The sequence below is a fragment of the Pleurodeles waltl genome, chromosome 4_2 (genome assembly GCF_031143425.1).
Source record: "Pleurodeles waltl isolate 20211129_DDA chromosome 4_2, aPleWal1.hap1.20221129, whole genome shotgun sequence".
Taxonomy (NCBI): domain Eukaryota; kingdom Metazoa; phylum Chordata; class Amphibia; order Caudata; family Salamandridae; genus Pleurodeles; species Pleurodeles waltl.
Genome location: NC_090443.1, coordinates 428813062 through 428832278, shown reverse-complemented (window position 1 = coordinate 428832278; position 19217 = coordinate 428813062). Strand labels below are relative to the sequence as shown.

The 19217-nt window shown below is 45.0% G+C and overlaps 1 protein-coding gene across 1 annotated transcript in view; it reads right to left on the bottom strand.

Moving 5' to 3' along the window:
- Positions 1-19217, bottom strand: part of NOTCH3 (notch receptor 3) — a 190294-nt gene that overhangs the window by 48944 nt on the left and 122133 nt on the right. Inside the window, exons 11-18 of the mRNA XM_069231695.1 lie at positions 14592-14825; positions 14110-14220; positions 13099-13291; positions 9195-9340; positions 7724-7837; positions 3987-4106; positions 2285-2437; positions 1764-1992 (exon numbers count right to left, since the gene is read on the bottom strand). Of these exons, the coding sequence (XP_069087796.1) occupies positions 1764-1992; positions 2285-2437; positions 3987-4106; positions 7724-7837; positions 9195-9340; positions 13099-13291; positions 14110-14220; positions 14592-14825 (1300 nt within the window). The remainder of the gene's footprint in view (positions 1-1763; positions 1993-2284; positions 2438-3986; positions 4107-7723; positions 7838-9194; positions 9341-13098; positions 13292-14109; positions 14221-14591; positions 14826-19217) is intronic.

The following is a 19217-nucleotide window of genomic DNA, read 5'->3' as shown; positions in this document are numbered from 1 at the left end:
CTTCTGCCGGTCCCCATTTATTTACTATTACATTGATGAAACCAAATAAAGCGATAGAAGGAAATGCCTAACCTGGAGACTATGGGTAATCATCATCAGTGTGGTACTCAATGCCTTAATTTTAGGTGGTTTGCAACTCTATAAACAAGTTAAAGCCAGGAACAGTATAAAAATGAGCTACTTCACATAAGAAGCATGCTAATATGTCATGTGTTCTGCTCGTAAAGGACTGTTCAACCAAAAAGAAACCCGGAGGCCATGGTTTCGAGTACTAGCAGGCCAGTGCCAGAACTGGGTGTGTTCATATGTGCAGACTGTGCTTGTGTGTATTATAAGAAGTAAAATGGTCTATGTACTAGCACATCAATGTATTCTCCCCAGGCACAAGCCTGGTCAGTTCATATAGATAGGAACTAGAGCAGGTGTCTCCAACCAGTCGATCACGAGCTACCAGTAGCTCCTACACTCCTTCAGAGTAGCTCACTTCCTGGAGTTCATTTTTAAATAAGCACAGGGTCACATTTTTCCTTTTAAAGTTAAGGGAAAGCTGTGTTCATTCTTCATTATTATTACCAGACTGCAGATAGCAGGGCCTGATATGGAGCAGTGCTGGAGTCAGATTTATGACCCAGGGCGCAGAGGTGAAGAATTGAAGCACTAAGGTATCTAACTCTTAAATAAAAGAACAAAATTATGTTTCTCAATGCTTTTAAACTGGAGACAATGAAAATAAAAGATTACCTCATAATTAAGTTAACTTTGAGAAAATTAAAATGAAAAGTGTTGCATTTACAAAGAGCATGCCTCTTGCTACTGGTGGCCTGTGGAACACTTAAATATTTATTACTGAAAAATACAATCCTTTTCTTAAATGGGAAGAATTTAAAGGGTAGAAACATGTTCCACATTATGAAAATTTTTGCATTTTAAATTTCTCCTATTTAAAAACATGACTGTATGTTTGTGCTAAACTTGTAACGGGGTCTCAAGAACATACGACACCGGCTCGCAGTTACCCATACACATTTATCGCATTCATATGCACACAGTTTCATACATCCCCAAATACCACACTCTTACTGATACACATGGCAGCCCTGTCATAGTGCCCCTAGTCAAAGTATTTTGTTCAAACCACAGTACCTGGCTTTATGAACATTTGGCTGAAAGTCAAGGAAGTTTGGTGTGAGGGTGGTTGGTAAAAATGTACAAGCTGTTTAGCCTTCAGTAGCTCACAATGATTTTCACTGATCAGAAGTAGCTCTCGCTACAGAGAAGGTTGGAAACTCCTGAACTAGAGGATACAGAACGTCTTGGGATTTTAAAAAAACTCTGCTTTGGAGATTTCTTCGAGTAAACACCAGCACATAATTTGCAACAGTTTATGTGTTTCTGTGACTGGTTCCGGCAATCCTTAAACTTATTTCTGCCATCAAATACTAAAGGTACAGTGGTGTGCTTCTTTTAAGACAAGAGAACCTGACAAACCTGAGTGTTAACACAATCCTCAGATGATACTGAAGTACATGCAACTAATCTATTTTAACAGAGCGTAACCATATTTACATAACCTGCTTCAATACACTTATCCAAGAAAAAATACAATTGAGCTTAGCAATTCTATTCATAAGCTTTTTGGGAGTAGGGATAGGGGTATGTAGCTAGGTGTAAATATACCTAGCCATCACATCCATATAGCAAACAATTAAGCCCCAATGTAAGGTATTTTTTAAACTATATCAAAGTCCGCACTTCCGACTCACCTGGCTGTGCAGTCCTGGATGTTCTTCTCACAGTGAATGCCAGCATAGCCTGGCACACATGTGCAGGTGTAGCTGTTGACATAGTCCGTGCAGGAGCCACCGTTGCGGCAAGGGCTGCTCAGGCACTCGTTGATCTCGGTGGCACAGCGCAGGCCAGTGAAGCCAGGCATGCAGGTGCAAGAGAAGGTACTAATGCCGTCTTGGCATGTTCCCCCATTCAAACATGGATCTGTACATGGATAAGATGAAAATTAACATAGTACCAAGAGGTATACCGAAGCCTGGTGAGCAACAATGAAAAAACATAAGTGATCAGTAAGTTGACAAGCATAGGTGCTCCAAATCTGCAAGGGTAGGCCTGCAAGCAATAGGTCATTTATTGAGCTAAACATCTGCCACCGCCACAGATGTAGACACATGGGGGTTTTCAAGGACTGGTGAACACTACATATATAGCTCAAATGAAAAAAGCATAAAAGCTTAAGCAGGAGCGCTGCTGCCTTCCACACCACAGTACTCACTAGGTGCACAATCATTGATGTCAGTCTCGCAGTCAGTACCAGTGAAGCCCGGGCGGCATGCACAGGTATAGCTTCCATGATGGTTGGTGCATGTGCCTCTGTTCTTGCACGGGCTCCTGTCGCATTCGTTAATATCCACGTTGCACTTCTGACCTGAGAAAATGATTTGGAAAATGAAGGTTGGGTTCTGAAACCATAAAACATGGATAACACGTTCATGTGTATATTCCTCTTCAGGTCATAGCAAAACAAATGTATTCTGTCTCGGATATAACCCACTTCCCTTGCTTGAAAATAGTCCCGCAGGCTGCTAAACACTTAGCACATCCTCTAGCAGCACTTTACCATTCTCCATGGGCCACATTATCTCAAAAGTCACCTTCAAATTGCCCGGGCGCCAACGACTGGCTGCAGAGAGCTGCACAACGCCCCGAAGTGTGTCTTAGCTCCTGTATATAGCACATGGTTTTATATTCAGGGGCACAAGAATTATGGGATTCTGAGCCCACAACCCATTCTCACAATTATGGATTTGCCATTTAATCCATCATCTGCTGCACAAACTGCAGAGTTTAACAATTTTAAAATCTGTTTCTAGCTTAAATAGATAAACAATTACTAAAAACATGGCGATGTGTGTTTGCATGCAGTGCAAGGCTTTTCGCTAAGGTTAACTGATCATCTTCAGTCGCTTAATTCAGTATTTGGCTGTTAAATCCGTACTAATGAGGTGAAATGTTTGCCCAGACATTATTACCATGTGTAGAAGTTACAAAATAATGAAGGCATGCTATCAAAAAATGTGCTGCATTATGCAGCGTAATTGACACCGATTGAAAGATTTCAAAGCTACCTTCCTCATAAGGAGCAAGGGTTGCTTCAAATACAAAACCAAAAGAAATTTTACATTTGTCATGAGACAAACTATAAGGACTCACAAAACAGATTACTTCGGAAGATGTGGACTTTAGAATTGATCAGTGACCTTTATGACACCCTGTAGGTAACCCGTTCAAATATGTTCGATCCAGCTTAGCCTACAGGTCAATAAAATCATTTGATAACAAACCTGTCTGAACACCAATCTGGTTTGCAGTGTGTGCTACATTACTAAATCACAATTAGAGGGAGGTTTTTTTATATTTACCTCCTGCACCATGACTATTCATTCTATATGACTGAAGGTAAATTTAATTTGAGGCATTTCGGAAGATTAACTATTTTGTAGACACTAATACATCTGCAGGATTTTCATGGGAATAACTGTAGCCAATTATGAGAAAAGGTAGTCTAGCGTTGTGTAATATTAACATTCTCGTACAGCAGCAAGTCTATGAAAGAAGACGTATCAGCATTTCATCACAGATCCCTGCCACCTAGACACAATTCCCCTTCCCCGACCCCACACTCAAGTGCAGGGCCCTCAACAGAAACAAGTGCATTCTACATATTTAACCATTCTGTACTAAAACGTATGACAAAAGTCAAATCATCTACAAAGCTTGTGCCAAAATAACTTTCATTCACAAATTCCAGATCACTACACAATCCCTTATTCTCGGACCCAACAGAAGGATGCCTTGCAAAATCCATGTCACATACTGATCCACTGGAACCGGGAATTCAGTGATTTTATTAATCACTCTGAACTAGGCATCCAAACTGAAAACCCTGTCTGCATGCAAGGCCCAAGGACCCTTACCTTGCCAGCCAGGGGCGCAGCTGCATATGAATCCTTCGTAGTCTGGTGTATGGTCACAGACACCGCCATTTTCACAAGGGTTGGAGGAGCAAGGGGCGAGGACATTCTCACAGTTACGTCCTGTCAGTGAGAAACGAAAGAAAATGGTATGTTGAATTGATTTTAACATGACAGTAAATTGCCAGAAAAGTACTTCCGCTCAGACATGGACTGTTCTGACATATAAAAACGTATTTAAGCCGGAGTTTAGCTTCACTTTTCTACGACCATGCACAATAATTGGAGTAGCTACCTGCTCGACCACCAGAAAGCACAATAGGGTCTCGCCAAGTGTTAAGAAAGTGCGAGACAAATGCTACAGTAAATTACTAGCTTTGAGGGCTTGAGGTGTGGATTCTACAAAGATTCTGGATACTGATTACTACAAACTAGCTTAAAACACCAATAGAAAGCTGCGGTGGGCGTATGCATGGACCTCCTCAAACAGGCTCCTAGAGGACATTGAAGGTCAGCAGATCACTATGAAGCGCTGAGTGTTTTTACTGCACTCTTGGAATCCAAACCAAACTACAAGTAGTGACTGACCAGCAAAAGGCAAGATCACTGCATCGGGCAAGTAAATATTAAGCCTCCTCCATGGACACCGGTACCACACCTCCACCGAGTTCACTTCACCATAGGGACCGTCAAGCTATTCCAGTGGCGATTTACTCCGTTCTGAATAATGAACGCAGACATATATACGATATGTTCAAACCAAAAGCGGAGCCAGAGCACAGGATGCTACACTGCATGCAAGGAAAAGACAGCCGAGGTCATGTAGCTTTGAAATTTTCAGGCACAGCAAGTTCTCTCGAAAAGAGGTTACTGCTTGTCTACGCATTGAACCTGGATGAATCCGAGGACGTACGTACGTGCCTGTTTACAGGCCAATACTATGGACAACTCGATAATACTAAACTGTGCCAGTCTGTGCAATGCCATGTGGTTCTAAACGTAACAAACCTTAAAGGGTGAACTTGGGGAGAGGCGCTGAAATACTGCATCCTTAAGGAAAACATGACGATATAATGCAAGTGATACATGGAGTGCACAATGACCGGTGGAACTATGCAATAGTTCAACATCTCTGACACTCAGAACGAGGGAATAATTCCACTACCTAGTGAATATGGTCTGTGAGCTAAGAAAGCACTCTTCATGGCGATGGAATTAGGGGTGCAGGAGGTGCTGCAGCACCCTCAAAAAACTCGAGTTTAGAAGGAGAATAAACAGAGGCACCATTCAAATGTTTCCCTCGTGGCAGCACTGGTTGAGATTTTTAAAAACAGACTATCACACATACACGATGCCTTTAATGAGGTGACCTTACTAGCGAGCACCCAACTCTAAAAATTGTTCCAGCACCACTACAAGAGATAACAAGGGCAAAGAAAGAAGTATGGCAATGCAGTAGGAAGGGTCCAAAGCTAGCTCTTTCTAATTAAGATGGAAAAGTTGCTTAATGTATAAGTCCTATAAAAGAAGTGTCTAGCAGTCGGAGTGTAGGACTGCAATACCCTCAAGAGGCCACAGGGTGGTGATGTTACCTCATACACGCGGAATCGTAGAGTCAATGGCAAAGTAACCATGCAACCGTCAATGATAAGTCCTTCTTCTCCTGTATGATATTAGGACCAGGTTCAAGGGGGAATATGCAGAGCATTCTCCAACGCTGAGACGTGAAGGGCAGAAGGGCAGACCAGACAAAGCCTCCTGTGCAGCACGGGCCGGGCTGTGTAACTGCAGCCAGGAGGGATTGAATCCACCCGTTCTTTGGCCAGACAATCTGATGTTTTGTTGCCACCAGGACTAAGGCTCCTTCAGGCGGAAGTGATGTTGCAAAGACCGAAAAGCTGGGTGAAGTGTTCTAATGAGTTTAGATGAAGTTTTCATTCATTCTCATCCCCTTGGGACACTAACAGTTACTCGGTGGCATCTCCAATAAGGGGCCCGTCTAACAAGCAATTAATTTACAGCAAAGGTGTGAGGATTTCAGCGCGTAGACTCCAGTGGCAGTCTAACTCAGTGGTTCAGAAACTATCTGGTCTGTGACCGGAAGGTACATTTTCTGCACACATTCTGCATATAGGTGTCTCTTTCTGCTTCTTTTGTAATTCGTGGTATTAGGGATGTGCCCAGAGAAGGCTTCGGTTTCTCCCCACACTTTCTTACTGTACCTGCTCCCATTTCAATTTTAAGTCTCCTTACTTTCACATTAGGCCCAGCTTCGAGAGCTAGGAAACATGGTTTGTGCCTCACTAGTTTTGAACATGGGTTTCTGCATAATAAATAGACCTTTTGGAAATGTCTCTGGTTCTCACGGGTCCCCTACATGGTAAAGATACACTGGCTGTTCCAATGTTTGATCACCACTATTCTACTGTGGACTTTGTTTTCCCTTTGAACATCTTTGGGGCTCTCATTATGAGTAGGACTGGGCGCAATTCACGCAATTTCCTTCATGTGCTCAAATAAATCTGTCAAATTACATGTAATTACGTCAAACACTGGCTTAGCATTTTACACTATTTTATATTGCGAAATGCATCATCTCATCCCTTTTGTGGAGGAAAAAAAAAAAAAACAATCTGGCGAGACTTGAGCACAGCCGCTTGCATTTCGTTTTTTTCCATTGGTTTTTGCCCAAAGTCTCAATTACGCAATGTGACAAAATATCAGGTATTTTGTCGGACAATCGTAATGCACAGTGCTGAAAATCAAAGCAAGACTGCACTGCCATAATTGACATTTGTCCCTGGCATAATCATGATTGTTGTCCATTATGGAGATACCAGACTGGCTAACTAAAGATGGTCCAGAAATTACCAGGACTGTAAACACTGGATCCGGTTTTACTGGGTGGGTTTTATTGGGGGTGGATCCAGAACAGCTACAAATATGCCTGAATGAGGGCAGAGGCACAGTCCGGCCCCTAACTGTCCCCTCGAGTGATTGAGGGGAAACAATACTCTTCAGAGCCATGCCACAGAGGGCGCACCCCACCCTCTCTCATTTACCACCTCCTGAAAAAAGGTTGCCCGCAGCAGTGTCTAGGGACAAGATTAGACTGCCTGAAAGGACCCAGTAATTCCGGGTCTGCATGTTATTCTTGGTGAAATGACCTATAAGGCTTCCTAGCTAATGCGGGGATAGTGGGCTTCAGAAAAACGTTACTTACCAGTAACATTCATTAACAGCTTGTAGCGCTGTAAATGCTTTGAACACTCCTGCCAACTAGTGTGGAGCATGGACGTTGCAAATGTTTTTGCTCCAAACAGAGGTTTTAATTCGAGGAGATTCGTCTCCCCCTCCAACCACTGGGTGGCAGGACTGAGCAAAGTATGGGATCTACAGTATCTTTGGCCCCCTGGTATCCCTGTACCAACGAATGAGCAACTAGTAATGAGGTGCTAGATGTACCAACTAGGAGTTCTTCTTCACAAACTGACACTTGTGTATTACTGCACATCATCTGTGCACGGTTTGCACACCACCGCAGCCAGTTCTGAACTAGTCTTTTGGTCTGGACTGCTGGCCCGGTCCTGAAGGCGGCAATCTGAAGGTGTGATGACATCGAAATGCTGGCTTCAGAACCTGTGCTGCTTTACAATCCAGAGTTACCCATTTCCCTGATTTAGGCTCAACCCTGCCCATGGTTTCCACATCACTCATCCAAGGCAGGTGCTAGGACATACCTGTATAGGGAAGGTCACAGAGACAGCTGTAGCTTGCAATCCTATCCACACAGGTTCCTCGGTTCAGGCACGGGCTAGATGCACAGTCATTTATGTTGGTTTGACAGTAGGTTCCTGTGGGTTGAAGAAACACTTTTGTGATGCACTATTCAAGCTGGGACACAGTTGCATGACAAATGCACCACAATGCATTTTGAACAGATGCTTGATTTGGACACTTAAGTATGGTGAATCATCGTGGCAAGAAACAAGCGATTGAGTAGCCCAAAACAATTTGTAGAATAGGAAAAAATACCTAACCCTGTACTTGCCCTATAACAAGATTCTATAGAAACCCAAAGGACAGGCTGCTTTCCCAGTTTAACAGCAATCTTCTCAGGCACAGCAATTGGGTCCTAGGGCTCTTAGCAAAGCACTACCTTTCCACAAACCATCATTTACAGGGGATGCTGCTCATCCCAATGCAACATTGGTCAACTTCTAGACCGAGGCTATTCACAGCACACCAACAATTTGCCAGCCTAGTCCTACTATCTGTAGGACTGATGCTTGGGATGAACTGAAAGTTGTTTCTCAGTGACGGACTAGCCATAGCAGTGTGCCACGTTTATTTGTACTGTCTGGCTCACCGCATAGGAAGCAAGTTACACACAGCCCGAGCTGCCAGGGGAAAGTGCTTTCCACAATATTCCTGGAATACATTTACAACACTGGCCACGGCCACTGGGGATACAAGCCAGTCCAGGCCAAGCCTGCACAAAACCTTTGACTTCAGAGACCGTACAGCGCGTACATTAACAGTTTTACAACAAACTTTTCACAGTAAACAATGGAAGCAGCTAGATCACAGACATTTGTTCAACAAAGAATATTTAGCAGCTCTTATGAAAAATAAATTTAACTAACACAAATGTTACTGTGTTAAGAATTTGCATTCAATTACCTTACCCTGAGTGCCTTAGTCGGCTTTTTCTATGCTGGTGAGCACTGGAAATGAAGTCACCATGTGCCCTTTGATTGAAGCAAAATTGAAGCCCCAAGTCTATTTATAGAATGTCCCGGCTTTGGCTGACCAGAATCTGGCCACCCTATCTCAGAAAGTCATTAATCTACCTTCCTCAATGTCCAGACCAAGCGAAAACGTCAGGCAACGTCTGCAAACAAAATAGCACTGACCTTGGATCAGTGCACGGGCTCGCTGCGTACTCATTTTAAGACCCATCAAGTGTTGTATAAGAAAATACGGCCTTGAGTGCCACCTTCAAATGTGTGATCAGCCAGTTTCACTGACAAAAATACAGGTGGTGTACTAAGCAAGGACAAATGGTTGATCCTTCAGTGTCCTTGTCCCCGAGCTGTGGAGTTGGCAGATGCTAAAGCTAGTGATAGCTGGTGACACCACTCAGGGCACATCCAGGGAAGTCAGAAACAAAGAAGGCAAGAAGCGGAGATACAGCGAGCATGTACATACCTTGAAAACCCTCCTTGCATTTGCACCGATAGCCATTCACATAGTCTGTGCAGGTGCCTCCATTCTGGCACGGGTTGGAATCACACTCATTCTTGTTGAGATCACAGTTGGTTCCTGCCCAGCCTGGTTCACACTCACATTTATACCTGTGAAAAAAGCAAAGTAACATTTATCAATGGCTCTTTCCACACCGCATCCTACAGCAGGTCAGACAACACCCTGGGGACAGGAGCACCTGAAGCCAAATGTCTCATAACAATCAGAATGTGTGTTCTCTGCGTAAAAGGATGAGGCGGGCACCCTGGGGTTCCTTCTGATGGACAAGAATAATGGAAAGCAAATGCTGTTCCTCAGGAGGGTGCCAGGTTAACAAGGCTTGAGACTATGTTCCTGCCTGAAGAGGTAGACCTCAGGAAGAGTGGGAGCCTGGCTGTCAGAGGGAGGCAGTAAGCACAGGTGGGCAGCAAGAACTCAGAGGTGTGGTCATTTTAGAGCACGCGTGCACCAAAGCGTCTTGGTGTTAACAACCAAGTGGAAACCATAGGGTATAAAAAGTTAGTGTGCATTGAACAGATTAGATTGTAGCTGTTTTCCAACTTAAAGCTAGTATTTTTCACAGCATAGATAGGTAATGAATTTCAGGCTTTAACTGCGGGCGGGGGAGGGGGGCTCTCTGTAAATAACACTGTGGAGTTTTGGGCCATTTAGTAAGCAAAACCAGGCAGAGCAAATAGCTGTGGCATCAGTGTACCAATAACATTTCAAAGCCCCTGAGTCAAGTGAATTAATGCTTTAAACATCACTCGGCTTCTCATTAGTGGCCGTGAAGCTGTTTTAACACTTGTGAAATGTGTGCACTTTTGAGCGGTTAGTAATCAGCCTGCCAGCTGCACTTTGACCCCAGTTGAAGCTGATACAGAGAAGAATGGGGAGTAACGAGAGATCACGGTGCTGCAGAGAGGCCTAGGAAATGGAGAAGAAACTATCATTTTAAGGTGCCACAAAAGTCACCTTTACTATTTGGATCTATAGAGAAATCGGAGCCAGTAAAAATGCCTGGAATGTGAATGGAAGTAGCAGGGGAGAGGTGGGGGACCATAATGTTGGCTCTTCACAAGGATTTAGTGGACAGGTTAATGAACCAGCAAGGTAAGCAAGGGTTGGGTCTTACAAGGATTAAGGGTTTATAAAGTTATTAGCTACACACAAACTGATGATGCTTAGATGGTATTGCATCGGAAAGGCCAAACATCAGATGGGAGTCATCCACATAACACATTGATGTTTCTGATGAAACATAGACAAGGGAAGCATTTAGACATTAACAGGAAGGGCAAGAAGATTGAGCCCTTGGCAACATCACAAATCAAAATTTTAGGGACAAACTGAAATGGACGTACCACACAGAGGTATGATGAGCCATTTAAGAACAGTATCCTAGATACTTGCATTGATCAGTCAAGATATCCAAACGTGATAATCTATGGTGATGAAGGGCTCTGGTAGATCAAGATGGATCAGGGCATTAGTATCATAGTCATCAGGTATTCTGAGGAGATGGTCAAGTACAGAACTAATGGTAAGCTCAATGTTTCTGCAGGGGCAAAAGCCCACTTAAATCACGCCCAGAATTCTGTAACCTTAACAAAACCCATGAATTTGATTGAAATTCTTTTTTTTTTTTTTTTTAGAACTTTGCTCGGAAACGGGATCAAGGAAATTAATCTAAAATTGCTTATGTCAGGGGACCCAAAGATGGCTTTCTGGATGCGTCTGACTACTGCTGTTTTCCACAGAATTGACACTAGGCCTGTTTAAAGGTAATTTAAAAGTAGTAGGAAATATATAATGGGCAGCAGAGATGAAAGATTTCATCCATGTGGCAGGATTATGATCCTGTGATGCATGAAATCTATTGATAAAAATACATTTGCAGTTACTAAATTTAATTGATTAAAAGAGGAAGCAGGCGGGGTGGGGACATCATCGAGCTGCACCAATAGGTTTTGGGTTCTATGTCTGTCCATATACTTACAATTTTGCCTCAAAAAAAAGAAAGATAGGTCGCTTCAAGGATTATGGAACTGAATGATACGAGACCTAACCAAATGAGGAGTTTTAAGTTCATTGTTAATTCCTAAAAGCTCTCAAAATAGATTGGAAGCATTCACCAATTGATCTGAAAAATATTCTATTTTGGCCACCTTGATCGTTTTTACGCATCTTATAACGTTTTGTGTACAGAATTTTAAAAATAGGATCTGGCATACTAGGAGTTTTAAATTACTTATCCCAGTGGAATATATATTAGAGAACCAAAAAATGGTACATTAAAAGTAGTAGGTCAGCTCTATAGGTACAACCCTTATGATGGGAGTGGGGGGGGGGGGGGGAAACTAATTGATCTAACACGGAACTGTACTGCTGTGAAAGCCATTGTTACATCATAGAAAAAAGGTCTGACCCGGGATGATCTAAGAGGTATGAAATCTGATGGTAATAGGCCACAGCTGATCTCGCATTGCACAGTGCGATTTTTATTTGAGTCCGTCAGCTTTTGCTTGTGTTGAGCGACCAAAACGGTGTGATTTACATGGACATGGTTGAACTGAAAGTGAAAGGCAGTGGAAAATAAGGCAGTGGAAAATCATGTTTCCATTTTAAAAAAAATTATTTTAACGTTTTTGTAATGGTTATATGTTGCCAGTCAATGGGTAAAAATGCAAATAAGAGCTGATAGGGTATGCTATAGTAGATTTACTTGCACAGGACGTCTGAAGGGGTCAATTCGAGCAGTGACTGTAGCCGCTGGATGCAGCCGGGCGTAGAAGGGCATAGACAGCTTAGCTTTGCCAGGGCACCCACATGTGGGCCACTTTAAAAAAGCACTGGGTCAGCGGGGACATCAAGGACTGGGCCAATAACAGTGAATTAAACCCCCAGCCACCAATCTTTTTTTATTAAATATATATATATTTTTTTTTAAATAAGACGATGAAAGAGGGGTCCGTAGGAGCACAAAAATCTATTAGGACATCAGAAAACAATCCAAAATAGGAGAATGCAATCAAGGTTTGTCAAACAATTAAAATCATAGAACACTACTTTAAAACTATGCAAAGAGATTAAAAACTAAAAACACACCAGGAGGTAAAACTGAGGAAAGCATGGGAATCTAGAAGAGATTGCAAAACATTGCACATGCCGAATTCCAAACACGACGCGCTACGCTACAAAATCAGCACACAAAGAGTTTACTAGCAGCTTTAAAAAAAAAAAAATTAAAAAAAAAATCAGTGCCACAGTAAACTGTGCAGCCGCATGTTAGCCTGCTTTAATCAGCGTTGTCAGTCAGTACATAAAAGACTAGACCACTGACAGGGAAAGTTCCCTTCTGGTAGTGTGAGAAAGGCAGACAACGGGAGGGGCAGCTAGTGACGTGCCTAGCAAGTAAAACGGTGGACAAGAAGGATGGTGATCTGTCCTGGAAGAGAAATTGTGCCATAGATTCGGCTGGTGTCGTTGCATACAGGATCAAGCGGTCATGAAAGCTTTGAAAACAAGCTTGTATGCAGGATGGTGCTACTTTGGAGAGCCATACACAAATTCTAGCCCCTTTCAGAAGGCAGCCTAGGGGCCCACCTCCATTCCTGCCGTACAGATATACAGTACGCAATAATTAGCACATCTGGAGGTATAGCAACAAAGTCAGCCGCCAGCGCCCTAATGCTCTTGCTTATGTCAGCCAGAAAGGCAGTCAGAGGTGTCGGACTCCTGCCTCTGGCATCCAGCAACAGAGCTTGAACACATGAGCTTCAAAGGACCCCGTACTCGCAAACCTCTGACGCATTGCGCACGGTTCCTTAGTCCCCTCCCCGTCATCGCCCATTCGGAGGCCGCTTACCCATTGATGTCGTCTTTGCAGGTGCCGTGGGCACACGGGCTGCTGCTGCATTCGTCCACCTCCGAGTAACAGTGGGGGTCATGGAAGCCTTGGGGGCACAGGCAGCTGAAGCCGTTCTCTCCGTCTACGCACGTGCCCCCATTCTTGCAGGGGTTGGAGGCGCACTCGTTGATCTCCACGTTACACAGGGGCCCTGGATCGGGAGAGAAGCCAGCGGGTTACAGAACATGCTGTGTGCTCGTCAGGTGCCAGGTTGCACAGTGCTTTTTAAGAGATGTCTGATCTCCAATGACACAAAGACTCTGGACTGTTACAATGCAGGTCACCTGCTGCTTTAAGAGACAAGTCATTGCGCTGCAGGGAAACAGCAGCCATTGCCCAAGTGACTAACTATAGAGACGAGGTAAAGAAGTTACGTCAGAAGTCTGCCGTCCTCAGACAGAAAGCAACTGATGCTCAAGGTGGGGTGGACCATAGTAGCCTGGACTGGAGGTGAAGCCAGCAAGCTGGTATGTAATCTGTTACAGCCGGCGGCACATCGCGCTATCCTGCCCGGCCCCAACCAGGCAGAGGACCCTCCTACCACGCCGCAGGCTGCAGCAATAACCATACCTCTTGGTCGCCCTCCCCTGTCGGTATCTGCTGCCGACGCCCCTCTCCTTGCAGCAGCCAAGGCCAGAACTGGCCGCTCCCCTGCGCACATCCGCCACTGCTATGGCGTGGGTGGCCTTCGGCACATGCATCGCCAGCTGAAGAACTCGGGTTTCAACATAACAGCAGGCACACGAGGTCCCTGCAGCAGGTATAGGGGCGGGTATCCCTGCAGGGCTAGGGCCCTCCTATTGCAGAATCCTCCCCATTTATTGCTGCAACCGAGAACACTAGTGCCCCCTACAGTGCTTGCCAGCAAAGTATCGCCCTGCTGCAGAAACTGGCATCAAAGGCCAATGCAACATGCGACAAAGCAGAGCCCCCCTAGACTCTAACAGGGGCACAGCGGGCCGCACTCACCTGTAAAACCGGGCTTGCAGATGCAGTCATATCGGTTGATACCATCCCGACAAACTCCATAGTCACAGGGGTTGCTGGCACAGTCATCGTAGTTAATCTCACAGTTGGGCCCTGTGTGAAACGACAGCAAGCAGCGTGAGCATTGCATTCTCAAGATGCCAATGACAACTCGAAAAGAAGCCAGTGTAAGAGGTAGGCACAGAAGTTTGGAAACAACAGTGGAAGGGAAAAGGTCTCGGGCGTAACATAAGAGAGAAATCAGACGGTGAGTGAAGAGAAGCTGAGATGACGAAGCACAAAAACAGGAGCAGTGATTAAAGCACCACAAAAACAAAGACAGGACGATCACACACAGAGGAGTCAGTAAGAACAAAGTGGTAAATGAGAAGCTATAAAATGTGAAGCCAACAGAAATATTCACAATATCGGACACGAGGCCTCGATGCACTGGTTTATGCACAGGCGGCGGAAGTACCCTTTACCTGAAGTGCCTGACTGGCAGTTGCAAATGTACTTGTTGACCAGGTCAATGCACTTGCCGCCATTTTGGCAAGGGTTGCTTTGGCATTCATTGATCGGGTTCTCACAACGGTACCCCGTGTACCCAGATAGGCAGGAGCAGGAGAAGCTGGCAATACCGTCCACACAAGTGCCATGGTGGCATGGGTCCGGAGAGCACTCGTCAATGTTGTTGTCACAAAGAGCACCCTCAAAACCTAGAAAGAGAAATATTTTATGGGTTTACTATTACAAAAAGTGTAGATTTCTGTTTGCCACCTCAGCATCTAGCATTAGCATTGTGCAGATTAATAGAAAGGCTGGCAACCGTAGACTCTGGATAGTGACAAGTGACAGTCGCCTGGACCCGAACCGCAACCAGCCGCATGTATGGACAGTACACCCGATTACCTGTAGCCTTGGAAACTATACATTTACAGAGCAACAGTTACGGCCATTGCACAGCAGGCAGCGGATGGAATGTCTGAGCCGAAGGAACAAGGGGGGCATGAAACGGGCTTGGACCCTCAAACCACAGATTCTTCATCAGCACATCCGGATGGCACTACTGCCAGTTAGAGAGAGCTACATGGAAACTACACACATTATGCCAGAAATATGGATAAGTCATCGGCGGTTGGCACAAAATGCTGGGGCTACAGACACTTGCATGCAATGACCCGGAAATAAGGCCACTTCCCCAATAAGTGGGGTCCAGGGCACTGCATGCCCATTGTGCCTTTATTACGAAGTCCTGCAATGAAAAAGCAACAGATCTGTCCATTTTATATCCTATGGACAAAAACTAAAGAAATCCAATGAGCCAAACGTTTACACCCAATGACTCAGGCTAAGAACAGGGTACACTTCCCTGGCCCGGACTACAGGCTTTATGCACCCAGAGAAATGATACCCAAGGACGCTGAGGAACGAACTCGCCTATGGAAGGGAAGGTCTTGAGACAGTGATGTGCAGCTCAATAGTGCCTGTGTGGAAAGTGTTTAAGAAGTAACCCGATTCTTTCTACATCTGTGGACAGCAACGGCGAGAGATGGTTCAGGCGCTAGAAAGTTGGTCTTTCATTAATGGATTAGGTTCTCATATTTACACCTTTTCATATGTTTATGGCAAGCATGTGAGTGGTGACAGATGTATAACCTCGACAGAGATTCAACTGCAAAGGACACTGAATCTGAAGTATTTCTTGACAGAACCCAAAATACTGCTGGCCACAGAAAACGTTCAAAAAGGTATAAACTGAGTTTCCAGATCGCTGACATCACATCGCAGCTTTTGCAAATAACTGTTTAAACTTCTGTTGGTGAAAGGAGAAAGTTGAAATCCAAGCAGAACCCCTCTTAGCCTCCCGCAGGCCCAAGGAAACACCCAGAGCCTCTCAGCCACATCTTTCCACTGCCCCTACGGCCATCGCCTTTTTCTTGATCATGCACCTCACAATGCATTCGGCATGCTTATTTCTTTCCATTAGCATGTTCTGATATCAGATCTGTATCGGGATTAAAGGCCACGCTAAGGCAGATGCGGAGTCCCCCCTCATCTGGTGTAGCAAATATTAGCATTTTCCACGAGGCTTCAGTGCAGGCGAGAGGCAACCACCTACAACAACTGTGTGACCTGCCTGCACAACGACCAGCCGAGTCTAGTTCTACTTCTCACAACACGAAACACGAGCGACCCGCATGTCATGTAAAAGGGACTAAGGGCCAGATGTAGCAAAGGGTTTTTCCCATTCTGTGTCAAGGGAAAATGTGTTGTACATATCGCCCTAAATCACAAGATTTGAATCATGACGGCAAGCTCTGTGACAGCAGCATTAATGAAGAAGGAAAATGGCGTCTGCAGACCCCAATGAATACTACGAAGGACATTCTTGGGCAGGACCTTCGCGCTATCCTTCCGGCTTTTCAAGAGGTTTGCTATCCAGGCTCCCAAAAGTCATTTAGCTGCACAATGCGGTGCATGCGCTTCTGCACAACTAGCATCAGGCACACAGCTTCCACCACGTCCCTGTGGTCTTCGTGTTTCATTTGCTCCCTCCTGAAGCCGGATGAACGGGGGCATGCTTGCTCGCTTACGACCTGCAGTTTAACAATATCTGGCTAACATTGTGACCCTCTCTAAAGGAGGGGAAAATGCATGACAAACACTTTGTTTGCAAATATCTCTTCAAGAAGCAACACCATTGGTCCTTCTCTGAAAATGCCCGGGGATTATGGTACGCACTTATTCGCAACTGCACTGTGCCACGTCCCTCGTGCAGAAAGGAGCTGAACAGGTTTATTCCAGGTGACCTTTCTTACAGCAGAAACTAGAACACCTTTCTCCCCACCCACAGACGCAGACAGAATCTGGACGACACTGGTCCTCTCCTGCAATGGATGTACACGGTACTCAACTCCAGTTATCCACCTTCCCATACTTGGGTTTGGTGTTAACCTATCCAGATCCTCCGAACACTTGGTCACCTGGCCCACCACCATGCAGGCAAAACAAGCCTCTTCTCAGTTCCTGCCTCCTATGGAAAGACATTGCTTCATTAGCAAGGACTCTGCCCTACTCACTTCACCTCTGCTGTGCTTCTTTGTTACTTTTTGTGCACTCTCTACTCGGCCTCGCAGAACAGGACTCCCAACCCCCACAAAACCGTCAACCTTTTTGTGTTTTTTCCTCACCTTTTGCCATCTGTGGATGGATGTCTAGGATTTATTGTCTATTCAAGAACTCCCCAGTGGTTTGTTCATTGTTTTATTTTCTGAGAAACTAATGTCTATGACTTGCTAGCTAGCCAATAAAAATGTATTTAATGTCGGAGATAGCAGAAGGTTAGAGCGGCCCTTGTAAAGGTTTATTGACATTTATGTTCTTTTTCTGTTTCCCTAAATCAGTTTATGGAGTTCTGGCAATGCTGGGTTCTATTTCAGGCTTTTTAATGCTACAATAATAACGAATTAAGACAACCCGGGCTCGACAGAATCTATGGTTAAGCATCTTCACTAAGCTTAAATGGAGAAACTAAGAAAAAAAGAAACAACCATTAAACACCAATAATTTAAAAAAAATAAAAAATCAGCTCTAATGCTCATTAAAGTGACATCTTACTCCCATCAGAATATTCTCCTGCAGCTGCCACTCCTTCACCCCTGACCAATCCCAAAAGAAAACTACACAAAGTTCCCACATTCTGCCTGAAAGCCCCTCTGGCGTGGATGGGGGCCTCTGCTCCAAGTGGGAGAGGGGCAGGGGGAACAAGGGCTATTCACAGGCCTCCTTTGTTCATGGGTGAACACTGGCTACGAGGCAGACACAATAGTCGTCATACCTCAAAAGGCTCTCCTGCGGCCCCTGCCCGCAGCCCTCTGAATGCTAAGCAGCCCACCCCGCACAATGGCGGCCTCCGAGGCGGGGGCGCAGCGAGGGCACTTCAGAGTCTGGTTGTGAGAATCCACCAGGGGCGGGCACGGCTTCTCTCCGTCCCGCCGGGCTCCGAGGGGCGCAGCTCCACAGGCGGGACCGAAGTTTGACTTTCCAATTCTTTTAAAGTAGACTGTCTAGACTGCGTCACTTCCAAATGAAAATCTCGCCAATGGAGAAAGTGAGAGACCTGAAGCCCTGCGCGGTGAGCCAAGAGCGTACAACTCTTCCCAAATCTAGGGACACTTAGGATAAGGCGAGGTATCACCACTTCATGTTCAAGAGGAAATCATGACTGGACTCCAACTTAAATGATGCTTTAATCACGTCTCACCCGTGCATTAACACCATGGAATACACACTGCCCTTCACTTGTCCCCAAACAGGAACAGGAGCCTCAAAAATGATTCATCATGGATCAGTACACTGCGCTAAATGCGTACTTGTGACGATTCTTGCAAGGTTGTGACTGAGGAGAGTCCTCCGCCAATATCCAGGTGAACACAAAGACGGGTGAAGCGACCCAGGAGGGGGTGAACGTAGCACTCCGATTTCCCAGCAGCTCTCAGCGACCTCAGACAACACAGCTTGAACGTGTTACAGAATGAGAGAAGCCAGGTTCCCTATACCGCTACCGGTTGAGCCCACCACCCAAGCTGAATTACAAAATGCAGAAAAGCAGACGAAAATGTCTCAATGTGCTGAACTTCAAGGTGTTTTCTAACAAAGGAAGATGAAGTCTGTATAACTCTGGGATTAAACGCACAATCCAAATAAACTGCATTATCTGTTTTACTCCATGATTCTGCCTTCAGCAGACTGGCCAATCCTTGAACAGGAGTCATCGGGTTTGCACAGAAGTTTCCCCTCTGTTCTCTAAAGGGAAACTAGACACTCAAAGCACCAGTGTCCCTAAGACAATCAACAGAAGGTCCTCAAGAATAATTAATGTATGAGGGAAATAGCAGGTGTAGAGTGCAATGGCACAGTGTGTTGCAGAGTATAGTGGCATAGAGTGCAGCGGTTTTGAATTCAGCGCGTACAATGCAGTGTCGTAGAATGCAGTGGCATAGATTAGACTGTTGCATAGAAGAGTGCAATAGAGTGGCATAGTGGAGTAGCGTAGAGTGGTGTGTAGTAGAGTGGCATAATGTGGCTTAGAGTGTTGTGGAGTACAG